We start from the raw sequence: 16,356 nt of genomic DNA on the forward strand, positions 1-16,356 counted from the left end.
CCATTAGGGAATCAATAATGTCTTCATTTTTCACGTGTAACAATCGGCTCCGTATGTAACAATAATGTAAGTAATTGCGCAAATTATTTTTTATCTCCTTATGTACCCATGAGAAGAGCCATAGGTTCCCGACCCCTGGTATAGAGTTTTTTTTATCATTTATGGTCACTGTGGCTCAGGAGGTAATACAGGTAATAATTTTGCCTTCTTTTTAAATTTTACTATATTTTTAACCTGTTTTATTACATTTTTATCCTGCTTTTTTTTCTAGAAAATAACAATTATTCATATAAGCAAAAATTATCATCCAGTAGAGCACTTTTTTCTTCTTCTACGCTTTTTATCATTTTTTCTGGCATATTTGGTGTCCATTTTACTACTACGGAAGCCTGGATGACCATTTGGTACCAGTTGTGCTTTTAGCCCTTAACAGACTCTTACTTCACACAAATAAGCCTTGCATGTGATGGTCACTTAGTCTCTACATTCAGTAATCTTTGACTTTTTTCCCCACTGTTTCCTTTTCTAGCCACTAATGTTAGTCACTTGGCTGCAGGCGATGGCTTGCCGCTAGCCGTTCTTGCTATCTTTTCCTAGCTATTTTTTTAACTTCTTGCCAGTTTGCTGCGTACATGAACTCTGACCAACTCAGCCTATTGGCTTTTTTCAGCCACTCCATGTGTATCCAGCTGATTTGGTGTTTTTTTGTTGCTTGCGGGAAATAACAACCGCTTTAAAATATGGAAGCATGCTTCTGAATTTACGAAATGGTCTCCTCCAGGTTTCTGCAGTGAGTGTTCTTTAAAAGCACACCCTTTAGCTCCATTTCAAGCAACAACGACTTCTAGTGGTGAATTATTCAACAATGCCACTTTAAACTTGCTGATGTATTTTTTTCATGACAATTCCCAAATGTGATCATTGTTTTGGGGCAGCACGGCAGCGCAGTGGTTAGCCATGTACAACACAGTTCTGAGGTCATGAGATCGAACCTGTGTGGTGTTTGCATGTTCTCTCGATGATTGTGTGGATTTCCTCCGGGCACTCCGGTTTCCTCCCACATTCGAAAAACATGCATGTCAGGTTAATTGGCCGGTTTAAAATTGTCCCTAGATGTGAATGAGTGAGTGAGTTGTCAGTCTCTGTGTGCCCTGCGACTGGCTGGCAACCAGTTCAGGGTGTCCCCTGCCCACTGCCCGAAGACAGCTGGGATGGGCTCCAGCACACCCGCGACCCTCCTGAGGATAAGCGGTGCAGATAATGGATGAATTGATGGATGGATGGATAATTCTTTTGCAAGAAATAATTTGTTAATTATCACATTATGTTTAGCAAAACATGGAAAAATTGCACTCGAGTTGTTTTATCAGTTGCATCGATTTGTGGCAAAAAATTTTTTCCCCCAAACGTTTTGAAGTCTGGAATGATGGAAACTGAAATGAATCCTTTTTTTTCTTTTGTCACAAATGTTCCATTATTTATTGCTTCTGTGGCTCATCCATAGCAAATTGTTCTGGGTGGGTGGGGGAGTGGGACATTTAATCCGCAAAATATTTGAGCTTTGGGAGCGATTCACTTGATTTGACTAACCGTGACTGCTGTGAAGCGGATGAAGGACGACCCCAAAAAGAAAAGAATTTAAAAGGCACCTGAGATGCTTTATGAGCATTTCTTTTAACACGGACATAACGGCTTTGTGGATTTACTGTATGTTTTTACAGCGTGCTGAGATGTAATCAGCCTATTTAACGACCTCCCCGTGGTCACCGTTGTTTTGATGTCGCGCCGGCCGACCGGGTCCGCTCAAACGACCTCACTGTCAGACGCGCTTTTATTTTTTTTTCCTCTCGGAAACGATTATCGGAATTGACTTTTACAAGACGTTTATTTTTTTCTTCTTTGTGGTCCCACTTTTCAACGGCGAAGAAACGTCGAGTTTGTGGGGTTGTGGTTTTATATCGCCTCGTCTAATATTAAACACGATTAACAGATCGTTAGGGAAGGACGGCGTGCCCTCCAATGGCGCAATCTCCATCATTTACAAGCTGTCGTCGGCGTTTATGACAAAACCATTTTCCGAGGCGTACTCCTCGGAACGGAAGACTGGATGGGATGATAAAAATTAGGGATGCACGATAATTATCGGGGGCCGATAACAAATATGACGTCAGTTGAAAAAAAACAAATCTGATAGTTTAGTTGCTTGACTATCATAATAATTGTAAAAGGATTTGAAGCATTCACTATATAATATTTAGATTTTTTAATTGCAGTAGTTGGACAACTTGGTGTCTCTTCCTCTTCATAATGTACGCAATGCACCCGATGGCCTGGCCATAATCAGTCAGATGGCTCAGGATGTGTAAAGGCTTATTTTTGTATTGAAGTAGTAGCCCAACTTGGTTGTGTCACCTCTCTACCTAATCATAATATGAATGAGGCACTGTAGAGCTCAGCAATAATCCGTTGCGTAGCTCAGGAAGTGTACAGGCTGTTGTGGGTTTTTTTCTACAGTAGTAGCAAAACTTGGTCGTGTCTCCTCTGTACCTCTTCATAATGTGCACAAGGCACCGTAGAGCACAGCAATAATAAGTCACGAAGCTCAGGATGTGTACAGGCTGTGGGTTTTTTTTCTACAGCAGTAGTAGCAAAACGTAGTCGTGTCTCCTCTCTACCTCTTCATAATGTGCACGAGGCACCATAGAGCTCAGGGATAAGCAGTTGCGTGGCTCAGGAAGTGTACAGACTGTTGTGGGTTTTTTCTACAGCAGTAGTAGAAAAACTTGGTCATGTCCCCTCTGTACCTCTTAATAATGTGCATGAGGGACCGTAGAGCTCAGCAAAATTAGTCGCGGGGCTCAGGAAGCGTACAGGCTGTTGTGTTTTTTGTTTTTGTTTTTTTGTTTTTTTACAGCAGTAGTAGCAAAACTTGGTTGTGTCCCCTCTCTACCTCTGGGTAATGTGTGCGAGGCACTAGAGAGCGCGGCCATGGCCAGTTGCATGGCTCAGAGTGTTGTCATCATACAGGGTTCTTTACTTTAGTGAGTAAATCAAGTTTTTTTGTTCCTTTTTCAAGACTTTTTTTTTTGCACTCTAGCTAGTTTTGCGGTCTCTAGGAGCAGGATTTTTATTGTTTTTGGTCAGGAAAAAATGGTGTTAATCAGCTTTTCCATTCCAAAACTGATCAAGAATGAGAAAGTCAACCCGCTATAAATTCGACGTCTAGCCATTTTTAAGTAACATTAATGAGAAATTTGTTCATGACCAATCACAGCTCTGCTCTGCTCACTGAGGTTATTTTTAATGGACTGCAAGAAGAAAAATGGCTGCCCAACATGATTAAAAAAGGTGATTGAGGTCCTATATTACAAAAACAAAAATAACAAAGTAAAATCATTCCTACAATTGAAATAATATTTGAGTGGCTAAGTGAGACAATTATTTTGGTGAGCTTTAATAAATTGCTTTAATTTTCCTAGGCGGCGGCGTGTACCTCGCCCCCCCTTCTAATGTTGACATTTTATACTGCCTGAAAGCTCCAACAGGCACGGGATTACTGTGAGGTTTTGGTTTGAGAAAGAGCAGATTAAACAATAGCGCAGGATGAAGGGAAGGATAAGGAACGCACGCTCCCGTGTCTCCTTTGACCTTTGTCAAACATCACGACGAAATGTGAAATCTCCCGCTTTGCCCCCCCCTTCCTCACAATTCTTCATGTGGCTCCCCAGCACGGACTGTAAATAAGCTTAGTTATATAACAGCCTTCGTGTTCAACACACCCTTACACCCGTTTTTCACCATTTTTCTGTGATTGGACGTGCGCCGCCGTGTTGTGACCTTGAAGAAAAATCGCAGAATCCGCCTATGTTTTCTCACACCTCCCAGACATAGACCTTGACAGGGATGTACTCCAGGTTTTCCCTATTGTCAAACGGCAGTATTTGAAGTTGCATGTAACCCACTTTGAAGGGAAAGTAGAGGAAGCAACAAGGGGAGGTTATTGAAGAAAAGTTCAAGAGTCTTTTCAGGGTTTTTTTTCCAACACCGTTTGTGTGTGTGTGTCACTCTTACGTTGACTCAAACGTTGAAAAAAATCACAAATGGAACTGTTCTTCTGTGGTTTTTTCAAGGTCAATGTGTCCCGTAAAGTATTTTACCCCTGCTTGTAATATTAAAAGGACAGCCTGTCTTATTCATCTCCCCCTAGTGGTAAAGAATCTTCATAAAATTATAGTATATATTATTAAAATCAATATTTTGATTATAATTTTTGAATAACAAGCAAAAATACATAAGCCATTATATAAATTTAAAAAAATACTCGGAGGTCAAGAAATTTTCATATATTTGACATAACATGAGTTTCACCTAGAGGGGGCACACATAACTGTCCATCTTGCTGCTATGAAAACAAAAAAAATGAAACCTCGCGAAAGACTAGGTAAAATAACGAGGTTGCGGTTTGATCACTTTGCGTCTCCGTAATTTTGATTTCTCATTATGCTTTTCAGCACTCGTCTTCAGTTGCACAACACAAAGGCATCCCTGCCATCCAAAGTCTTCATTTTCCCCAAAAACGTATAAAATTCAATCTTTGCAGTGTTGACGTGTTGTTTCTAAGTTGCCTGTCTGCTATTGTTCAATGATAAATAAAATGGTGGTCTGCTATTGGTTAGCATCATGGCTTCATGACAATATGAATAAGCTATTAGCTTAACTACCTCCCACAATGCCTTTCTCTCTTCAGAATATTGTGTGTTTTGTTAAATCATTGTGCATCGAAGAGACAATGCTGTATTTTCTGAACTGTATTTCAAGTGGCCAAGACTTTCAGTGATGTTAAAGGGAGAAGCAAAAAACAGGACAACCATGGAAACGGATCTTGAGATGATCAAGCAACACAAAGAGGGGACACAAACCTTTACCCGCGCTAAGTTGCATGGCCATAAACAATCAAAAATCAGGGCGATGTCGCTTTTCTTTTGTGAGAGCGTTCTTCATTCAGGCTTCAGTGTTGTGGAATGCCTTGAGATTCGATCTGCAACCTCAGTCTCAATCTTGGCTTAAAACACACTTCTAATCTATAGCTTATGAATGACCTATATTTCATGTTGACAATATCCGTGTATTATTTGTCATTGCAACATCCATTGCAGCTTGGTCATTTTGAAACGGGGATTACCTCATGTGCAGTCCCTTCTCAAGGTTTCTTCATTTTCCTCATGTTGAGGTATTTGAGTTTTTCGTTGCCCTCTTATAGGTGTAGATCAAGGGATGGTGTCATAATAGTCTGGGGTTTGCTATAATCTGTGGTCTGTGCAGTCATTTGAGACTCCTTGTGTTTAAGGGTGTCACAAATAGAGACGACTTGACTTAAAAAAACTTGACCAGAAATGCAAGTAATTTTATTTTACAGCAATCTTTTTTTAGAATCCTACTTCATAAAATATCAAATCAACAAATGTGTTTCGAACGGTATCAGCAGTTTCTCCCCCGCTAGGCAAAAAGATTACACCGTAAACTGGGTGATTAAACACCACGGGGGCTCACGATGACGTCGGCCCCCGCCAAGGGTGAGATCTCGGAACCGTCCCAAACGCTTTGTCACGGCGACAGCCGATGATTACTCGCGGATCGATGGAAGTCGGCGAGGGCAGAGCCGGGAGCGCCAATGAAAGACATCTGTTTCTGTTCAACTGTCACAAATTCTGCTAGCACTCACGCCGTGCTCGGATATGCTGAGTGAGGCAGTATTGACATTTGTACACCTGTGATAAATGCAGTATCAAGTGGATGTTAAGAAGAGGTGAGGAATCTGTTTCGTTCAATGGTTTATTAGTTTTTTTTCACTTTTGATGTTTGTCCCAATGTTTCCTGTTTTCGACCCCACTCCCTTAGGATACGACATATATCCGTTCTAATCGTAAAGTGAAATACAGCGATGATACAGACCTATGGTAATTCGTCTTGAAGCCCCACTATCTCAGATGAAAACAAAGAAAATAACAATATATTATATAGTGGGTACTGCTTTTGTGAAATATGTATATGATTAAACAAATACACTGCTATGTCTGTTACTTTTGTTATCGTTGTGTTGACGCATGGTCCCTTTAAGAAAGGACGTGTCGAGGCAACAGATGCGGAAGTTTTGTGCTTTGAAGTCAGTCTGTATGTGCCTGGAACGATGTGGGTTGCGACCAACAGTAGCTCATGTGTGAATGTCTATACCACCTTTTTTTTTGTTATTATTGGCGATTGAGTGCATCACGTTGAAGAGCATTACAATACATTTAAAAGAAAATTAAATTTGATTTGCCTTTTGGTGTGACGGGGTTGAGCTAGTCGAGTGTAGTGATAATTTGAAGCGAACGCCCGTTTTTTAGCGGATTCAAAATCTAATTAATTTGAAAAACATCCACTTGCGAGGAATATCATGCCCTTAAAAGATTTCCTTGATTTAACCTTCTTAGTTTTTGTCACGTTTTTAAAAGTAGTCGATTGGTTATGGCCATGTAACTTAAGAGTAGCCTTTCGTATGCCTTCACTGTATTTCTCGATAACCGCAAGCTTCGTTTCCATGGTTATTATGTTTTTCCTCTTTCCTTTAGCGTCAGTGCAAAGTTCGGGACCCATCGCGAATAAATTCCAGGACAAAAATACAGTGTTGTATTTATGTAAGTAAGTATTTAATGAAGCACTGTATGAAGGGACAAAGGCATTGTGGAAGTAGTTCAGCCAAAAAAGGAGATTTTGGATGACGTTGACCAATAGCAGACAGGCATCTTAGAGACATAGCTCGTCATATGATCTGACACCGCAACGTCCGAGTTTGATACGTTTTTGGGCTTGAGAAATAATTGTTTGGTGATGACATATAGTTGGGAAAATGTCTTTAAGAGGGGCTTAAAATCTTATTCCACACCTTAAAATAAAAAAGTCAAAAGGCTTGCACGCCGTATCCGAGGGGTCGACTGTACTGTCAACTTAAACAACAAACAAGCTCCATAATTTAGATGCACTGATACTTTGGGTTAACCTCGGACAGCTTCATTAATTAAATTCCTCAATTTTTGTTCCCCGTCCGTGAGTGTCAAAGACGAACCCTCCCGTCCGGGCGGGCAGGGTCCGAGAATCTGATTGACTTGTGCCTTGACTCGCTGTGGCTTCCAGGAACTCTCCAGCATCAATACACATCATCGTCACTGGCCAGCATTGAGAGTGTGTCCGAGTGTGTGTGTTAATATCACATGGTTTGGCTTTTCCTCCCGCGTGCTTGCTGCTTGGCCTATTTCCATGGTAACGAACCTCGGATATAAAACACATACACAAACACACACACACACACACACGTACGGGCTGTCATTAATAACAACACTCTTGCCGTCTCTACTGTGCGAGGCTCCCGCCAAAAAAAGGATGTGTGATCACACTTTCCACATCCACTCGGCGGGGCACCCCTGCACGCGCACACATGCATACACACGCACATGAAGACATCACTTTTCCCTTTCACAATAATTATTGGGTTGTTAGTTAACCACGCTACCTCTTCATAATGCTTGCTAGGCACTGGAGAGCTGGACTATCAATCGCATGGCTCAAGATGTGTACAAACTGTTGTTTCTTATCATTTCTTACAATTGACCCATCTTAGGAAAGTATTCGAAGTTCGCGTCCCACTTAAATCTCCCTTTTTAAACGATCAGTTTTCCAGTATTCAAAGTCAGTAAAGCTACCCCCAAGGGTCTGCGAGGGTACGCAACAACAACAACATCCTGTGTGGTATATAAGTATGTAAGACCCTTAACCCCCCTGCATTAAATGGTTAAGTCCGTTAATTCGTTGGTTGTAGCGGAGCCACCAGGGAACAATTCATTGCACATTGTTTACAGTACACTTTACAGTTTACAGTGATATTTAATTTCCAGCCATGGGTCCTGCGGAACCAGGAGAGAAAAGGGGTCCCCTAGGATTGATAAGCAACAAAATATCATCTTTAAATATGAAAGTGGGGTTAGAGTTGCCGATTTGGCACTCTGACAAAGACAATGATCAAGAGAAGCCGTTATCAACTGCAGAAATTAAAGATGCGTTCGCTTGCTGCGAAAAACTGCAGGCTTTTATTACAAAAAACGCATCCTAATAAGGCCGAAAGCGGACGGGTAATGGAAATGTTTGATGAAAACATTTTAAAAACATTTTGCCTTTCAGACATATGCAAAAATCGCTGGATCGCTGTTTACGCGTCCAGCGGCACATCAAAAGCTTGTACATTTACACTGACTTTTTACATTTTATCATTTTCACTTGGTTGTTGGTTATGTTTCAGCTGTTCGTTTCAGCTTTGTCTTGTACAATAACTTCATAATTTGCATTTCTTTAGCCTTATTTCTTTTTTTTTTTTTAAATTTATATTCTGTATTATATCAATGAACATTGACTGAACATTAGTGTACCTCCAGTGCAGTTCAAGTTGATTTCAGTTGGGTTTAGTGGCATTTGGTGACAAATTCATCCTATTTCTATCATTCCAATGAAAAAACTTTTTTTGATTTACAACTGTCACTGCTGGAATCAATTAAATTTGTAACCAGGGGATCCACTCTATTGAGAAGCAATAGCAAATTTGGTTCCTTTCTACTGTAGGGATTTTTCTAGCTTTAATTTTAAAAATCGTTAGAATTGAAACAAATTATTCTTTACTGCAATCAGTTAACAAATTTGCTTGTGGTTCACCATAAATCTTTTTTTTCTCTGAAGGATGCTAGAATTTCCTACACTGATAAAAAAAATAAATTGCGTTATTACTTTGAGCTCTTTGAGTTATGATATGAATTACTAATCCCAAGAAAATGGAATCAGTGAACCAGGCCAATGGAAATAACACACACAATTTATTAACACCATAAATTAATGATAGATTTTTAAAAAAAGGGGAAAGTAGCACAAGACGAAAGTCTCCCGCTATAATGCTAGTCGATTTGGGGAGATTCCCTTGTACAAAAAAAAAAAACACTCATTCCCAAGAACCAGCAAACATGGTGTTAAATCTGAAACCGTCCTCTTACTTCTTGTTTTGGAGATATTTGGTCTCATGCTCCATATGGTCTCAACGTGTGGCCAAAGTGCAGGCCCGCATGGCCGCTTGGCGCGGTTGCATACGAGGCAGTAAAAAAGAGAGTGAGCTATCGATCAGCTCCTCTTTTTATATGGACCAGGGACGCTTAACCAGATCATGCATCTGTGGCCATGGTCTTATACATCCAATACTCGCAGTATCAGGGGGCGTTGTTTGAAGTTGCTAAACTTGTTTGAAAGCCAAAAAAGTGAGAAATTTTCGTAATGTTCTGTACTTGAGAATTTCCCTCCAATCGACATAATTACGTACATAATTATCAATACATAGCCTTGAACGTCTTAATTACTTTCAAAACTTCATGTTCTCAGATTTCATCATGGATCATGGTGAATTAGTACGAGAGGGAACTGTACAAAAGAGGACATAGTCGTTTTATCCATTTCAAAATGAGTTATTTGAAACCAAATAGGTGGAAGTCATTTATTTGCTGCGCTTTTTGGCTCTACACTGCCTTTTTGTAATGTGTGCGAGGCACCAAAGAGCTCGACCATACTCATTTGCATTGCTCAGGATGTGTGTAGGCTGCTGTTGTTGTTTTTTTTTATATAGAAGTTGTTGCACCCATGAACAAATGCATTAACCCTATCCAGTATCTTATGCTCATAACAGCTTGTCTTCATAGTCACATGAAGCAAGTATTAATCGATCGATTGATAAAGTTAGGCTTATCTCTAACACTACTGTACAGATACCTATTTATCAAACCTATGTATTGTAATCTGAAACACTTACTTGTATTTTGTGCATGTTTTTGTTTTTTCTATACATAGCATGCAGTAAAAAAATATCTGTTTTTGGTATCTGTTATGTCATATTGCATCCCCACTTTTGAGATCTCGGTCGTGCGAGACTGTAGGGTGCAATCAAAAAAAGAATGTGTGATCGCACTCTCCGCACCGACTCTGCGGGACACACACTCACAACATAACGCACACACTTCCACGGACAGTCACTCCATGATGAAAAAGGAAAGGGAGCCATGGTGGCCAAATCCTATAAATCCTTTTGGCAGGTTGGATTTATTTACGCGTGATGGATAGATGGATGGATGGAAGGACGCAAACCTGGCAACAATACGGAAGGAAAGTTAGCCAAAAGCGGCTAATGCCGTCGATATGTTAGCCCGGTGTTATGCAATTGCGTGTACTTACCGTACACACACTCCCCGGCAGAAGCTCCGTATTTTGTGGTTAAAGCGGGATTATGACAAGATTTGGCTTTCCCATTATCAATGTCATGACGGAACTCTTTTCGATCCCCAAAATCTACTTTGTGAAGGGGACACTTGGTACAAGAGTGGCACCCTAAAAACTAAATTGTTAGTAGTAATTTTTTTTTAAGCATTGATCGTTATATTTTTACAATTTTTGTTTGGAGGACCGGATCAAAAAGGCCAATCGGGTGGTAGTTTGCCAACTCCAAAGCTAGACACTGAGGCTGCATTTCTGCTTTATGCCAGATGTGGCAGTCAAGAGTAAGTAGTCGACTGGGTATGAGTTGAGTGCATCAGAATTGAGTCCAGTAGCATTAGCCAGCAATGACTGGGTAGAGAGCAGCCCATAATTTTCTGGGCTGTGTTTCACGTGAGATTTTAATTTTACAGGTAAAAAATGATTATAGATGGATAGATAGATACTTTATTCATCCCCATAGGAAATTCACACTTCCAGCAGTATCCTTATGTTGAAAATAAAGTAAAAGGAATATAATACATAAATACCCAATGTAACGTGTTAATATAGAGTATATAAATAGTGCTACATAAAATACACACTGTAATAAAAATAGGGTAATATGCAATGTGGGGGTGTAGTTTAATGTGGGCCTTTACTCCCCCGGGTGGAGTTAAAGAGCCTCATGGCATGAAGAAGAAATTATCTCCTTAGTCTGTCCGTGGAACAAGACTGTGACAGCAGTCCTTGGCCGAAGCTGCTCTTCTGTTTGGAGATGATGCTGTGTAGTGGATGTGATGAATTGTCCATGATTGACCGCAGCTTTTTCAGTGCCCGTCTCTGAGCTACAGTTGTCAGGCTGTCCAGCTCTGTGCCCACAACAGAGCCTGCTTTCCTCACCAGTTTATAGTCACAAAATCATTGTGTCTCTACAAAGTTGGATTCTTGGCTAAAACTACACTCTTTTATTTACTGGTGCAAGTTATTTGTTGCCCTTTCTTTTGTTCTCTTTGTTTTTTCCTTTCTTTTATTGCATTTCTCTCTTCCTTTCTTTTCCTTTTTCTCACTTGCCCCTTTTTTCTTTTTCACTTTCTCTTTTAATCTTTTATCTTGTTACCCTTTCTTCATGTTTTACTCTTTTTTTTCCCTTTTCTCTTTTTTTCAAATCATTTTTCTTTTTGTTTTTTTAACTCCCTTTCCTCTTTCCCCCCTTTTTCTTTTGAATTTTTCTTATTTTTTTAAATCTTTTTTTCATTTTGTATTTTCACCTTTTTTAAAAATTACTGGTACAATTTAATTGTTGCCCTCTCTCAGCCTGCATTGCCAGGATCCGCTTGGGAGCCTCCATTCATGTGTAGGTTGCTTCATCAGCAATCAATTCCACACAAAAGAGATAATTCCACAACAGTCCATCCATTACAGTCATCGATTACCAGAACGTCTAATTATTGACACTAAAACTGTCATTTCGCAAATACGTATGGACCTCAACTCATCCCCATTCACCTTTCCAGCCTGTGCAACTCCCAAAGCGTCTGCTCTTGTTTACCTGCACAAAATGGACAGCGTTTGACCCCACGTGTCCTGACAGCTGTCGTCTTCTATGCGTCTCGCAGGGCACTAAAGGACATGGGATCGTCTGGCCGGCCCGAGCAACATCCATTTGACGGCGCCCGCCAGGGGAAGACTTGCCAAAGGACGAGCGACAAACAGATGCCAGCGGCGGCTCTGGCAGCCTGTGTACGGATTCTTAAGAAGTAAAAAAGCTGGAGAGGGGCCGGCTTGTATGGGGGCCAAATCCACAATCCGAGACCAAGCTCCTCCAGCCTCTTCTCTCAGATTTGCCTTCCGTCCCTCTCATGGGAGTGACATAGCAGCCTGGGAGAGAGCGGGGTCATCCGGGTAGGGATGTCGTGGAAGAGGAACTACTTTGCGTCGGGCGGCGTGCAGGGGTTGGCGACCCCCAGAAGCATGACCTCCATCGCGCCCAGCAAAGGTCTGAGCAACGAGCCGGGACAGAACAGCTGCTTCCTAAACAGCGCTCTGCAGGTCAGTCACCCGGTAACTAAGACATAAAAACCGCAATCTAGTTTTTCCAATTCAAAATGTGTTTTATTTTCGAAAATCTCATGGTTTAAAATGTGGGCGTGATAATTAAATTTGATTATCGATCCGTTCCAAATTCCGTATTTTCGGGACTAGATGTCGCAGCATTTTTTGGGGTAATTTACGACATAAAACCCAACACCAAAATCATAAATGTTATATTGAAAGACAATTTAAAATAGAGAAGAACAAGCTGAATGAGTGTACGCTATATTAACGTAACATGATTGACATGCTTGGTAATGTCAGTAACGACGTAACACATTAAGAGTTGTTCAGATGACTCTAGCATAAAGAATGCTTCCCAAACTAAAGTATTCATAAATAAAATGTTCAAGATATTCATCCTCCATGTCACTTTTACCAGTAAACAACTCCTCCAACTTGGGAAGTAGACTATAAGCCCCTTCCACTTCGAAAAATGGCAAGGTTAACATTGACAACACAGACCTAGAGCACACTCTCGCAGTGTAGTCTGACAATAACATGTGAAATGTTAAAAATGTAAAACTCAATAATATAATTTATGTGTTAAAAAATCGATACTATATCGGTATTTTTTGCTTGGAAATGTCATGATTAATGAGTAATTGAACCCTCGCCCTTTTATTATTAACAATGCAAACTTTGACAGTAACAAAAGACGAATAACATATTTCTATTACAACTGTTTCAGAACAAAAGCTAAAAGGAAGCAGCATTATAACAAAAATACAAATACAACAATGTCAACATGTTAGCTCTACCTTCCATTGCACAACATTTTAAAAATAAAGTCAGAAAGTGAAAATAATGTGAACAATGCAGTCAAAAAACCTTAACAGTATAAAAAATGCTTCTGTTACAACAACTGAGAGAAAGTCTTGAGAGTCAAATCAAAAACTCAACAATTTAACAAACAAGCCCTTTTGGCTCTGTTGCCATAGTGACGGACGGGATTGACAGGTTTTTGTTCAGGAACAGTAACATTTTTGCTTGCTGCTCGTTTGTAGGGTGTTTATGTAAAATTTCCACAGTAGCGGACAAATTGACCACTCAAATGACACCTGGCATTGTCCTTTTCGGTAGTTAGAAAAAAAATAAAAATAAAGAGTTGCTTCCCCTTTGCCTCTGTCACATTTAGCTTCTGATAAGGGTGCACGAGTAGATTCAGACCTCTCTTCTCTCTGGCAAAAAGAATGCACCAAAAGGCTAGGTAGGGAGAGGTGCTAAAAGTGTGCCTTTCAGTCAGACAAACAAGAGGTCGGTAGAGTAGCCCAAAAATGTACTCAATTAAAAGTAACATTACTCCACCATAGTGACTTTTTAGCAGTGTCTTCACAAATAAATATTATTTGAAAAAAATATTATAAAAAATGTATAATTTTCTGATGTTGACTATTATTTTGTTGTTTTATAACCTTTTTTTATTTTCATTATTAAATTGTTCCTCCAAATTGTAGAGATTAAAAAAATGACAGTGTATTGTAAAAAAATGACCAAAATAACAATGCATTTACAAAACATTTTTATCCTCTTCAAAGAATGTTTTTCTAATTGTATTATAATATTATTAAACATATGAAATGCAGGAAACACAGTTTAAAAAAATAATTTGACGCTGGCCTACTTACGAACGAGACGAACGGACGATCGTTCGTAAGTTGAATATGTTCAGAAGTTGCTTTAGTGTTCCATTTTGTATGGAATGTATGTTTAAGGTTTATATAAGTATGTTTAAGGCTTGTATAAGTAACCTGTATTGTTTTGTACAAAAAATAAACATTTCATAAAATAATATGCTCTATAAAGATAAATAAAGTTAAGTTTAACTTACTTTTGGAAGATGGGCTTCAAGAGTTAGGTGACTTCCTCCTCCGTGGTAAAAAGGGGCCGAAAAAAAGCGATCCAGCCATTTTCTCAAGCGCATCAAGCTTTCTTATGCCACTTTCTTTTCAAATCAAACGGCTCGTCTCTTCTTACCACTTTACACCAACCTTAGTGAATGGATGCACGAGATATTAAACAATAAAAATGTCAAAGTTCTAAGCATGCTGGAGATACAGTATAGAATGTTTACACACGAACTAGATAGAGGAAGCGGATTTCTTCTTCTGGGTGGATGCTGGGTGAGCTCCCATAGCGCCACACGCCGGTAGCGGTGGAAAGAAGCACTACACTAATGTCCTCTACTCATAAAACGGTGCACACAATACAAAATCTAACTTACAGCAATGTCCGGATATTTTTCGACATCCCGAAAAAAATGTTCTTATGTACCGTTTTTCGTAAGTCGAATGGTTGTAAGGGAGCGTCTGTATGGTAAAATAATTAAAATAATAATGTGTTGAAAAATAATTTCACTCCATTTTTTTTTTTAATTTAACATTTTTCTTATTAATTCTTTCTTTTATTACATTGATTTCCCATTATTGAAGATTAAAAACTTGGGAAATACAGTAAAAAAAAGAAAAATGATGCGTTTAAAATAATTTGTCGTTCCAATCCCCCACCACTCGGCTTTATTATAACATTCCTTGATTATTGCCGATTCAAAATATCAGAAATGCATTTAGGAATAAGAAAAATAAAAAAGTATTGACATAGTTGTCTTAATTTTAGACGTTTTTCTTATTTTAAAACAATTTTGCTGCTTTTTCTCCAATACAGTTGTTGAAAGAAGAAAGAAATTCTAAAAATATTGTAAAATTGATAAAATAGTACACAAAATATAATTTATATGTATACAAAATTACCATTTGTATTTCCAAGTAGCAAGGAAAGGATTCCAATTCATTGCTTTGGAATTACATTTTTACTTTTTTTTATGTTCTTTTTATTTTGAATGCCACTAACTTCCATCTTGCTTCATTTTAGACCTGAATGCACACATACTTAACCAATAATTAAACGTGACAGCAAGATAAGCTCCGTGTTAATGAGCGTTTGCATGTTTTTCTTTGCCTTTGGCACTGTTGGAGCATGGTTTATTTTGTTTTTGCACGTGCTTTACCTCTCAAGGCGTCCAGCTGGCTCCAGACAAGATGGGGACATAAACTTAGACATAGCTTAAAGCAGATAATCAACTCTCCAAGGAGTGACAAAGATTACTGATTGAAAATGTCACTTCATACCTGAGGAAGGGGGAAGGGGGGTTCAAAATATGCGCCAGCTAATTGGGTTTGTTTTGCTGTACATGTTATCTGATCTCATCGTTGGTTTTTTTCTTTTTTTTTTCTTTGCCGCTGATAATGGCCGCCGCTTGTCGGAACAAATGATCCCCCTGGAGTAGTTTCCTCCTCGTTCGCTTGCTATTTTTTGCTGGGGGGGGCATGTCGTGTTTCCATGGCGACCGTGTGCCAGCATCAAGCCGCCGCCGGTTTTGAGATGATGTTTACACTCAATGAACTGTTCAAAGAAGCGTACGTCTAGTCGTTGTTTTTCTCCAAATATTTGTCAAGTTTGGTGGAATTGTGTCAGACACAGTTTGGAGTTAATTTTCGTCTGAAATCATTTTAATCATTTTCTTCCCCTGATGCATTTATGATCTCATCTCATCTCATTAGCTGCACCGCTTATCCTCAGTAGGGTCGCAGGGCTGCTGGAGCCCATCCCCGCAATATTCGGGCAGTGGGCAGGGGACACCCTGAACTGGTTGCCAGCCAATCGCAGGGCACACAGGGACAGACAACTCGCTCGCTCATTCACACCTCGGGATAATTTGGACCGGCCAATCCACCTGAAATGCATGTCTTTGGAATGTGGGAGGAAACCGGAGTGCCAAGCAAGCTCGGGGAGAACATATAAACTCCGCACAGGAAGTCCGGTAACTCGATTTGAGCCCACACAGGAGGTTCCCAAGACCTTAGAACTGTGCCTGCACACACGCTAACCACTGCGCCGCCATGCTGCCCGCATTTATGATCATTTAATTTTATTTCATATTTGTTTTATAGA

General features: G+C 39.7%; 1 protein-coding gene and 1 long non-coding RNA gene across 2 annotated transcripts in view; one reads left to right on the forward strand and one right to left on the reverse strand.

Moving 5' to 3' along the window:
* Nucleotides 1-16,356, reverse strand: part of LOC148347266 (uncharacterized) — a 346,298-nt gene that overhangs the window by 63,544 nt on the left and 266,398 nt on the right. The window lies entirely within an intron of this gene.
* usp54b (ubiquitin specific peptidase 54b) overlaps nucleotides 1-16,356 on the forward strand; it is a 58,616-nt gene that overhangs the window by 2,562 nt on the left and 39,698 nt on the right. The window contains exon 3 of the mRNA XM_088323418.1: nucleotides 11,931-12,363. Within this exon, the coding sequence (XP_088179544.1) occupies nucleotides 12,223-12,363 (141 nt within the window). The 5' untranslated portion in view covers nucleotides 11,931-12,222. The remainder of the gene's footprint in view (nucleotides 1-11,930; nucleotides 12,364-16,356) is intronic.

This window comes from Urocampus carinirostris, chromosome 19 (genome assembly GCF_059441175.1).
Source record: "Urocampus carinirostris isolate Australia breed hairy pipefish chromosome 19, RoL_Ucar_1.0, whole genome shotgun sequence".
NCBI classification, from domain to species: Eukaryota; Metazoa; Chordata; class Actinopteri; order Syngnathiformes; family Syngnathidae; genus Urocampus; species Urocampus carinirostris.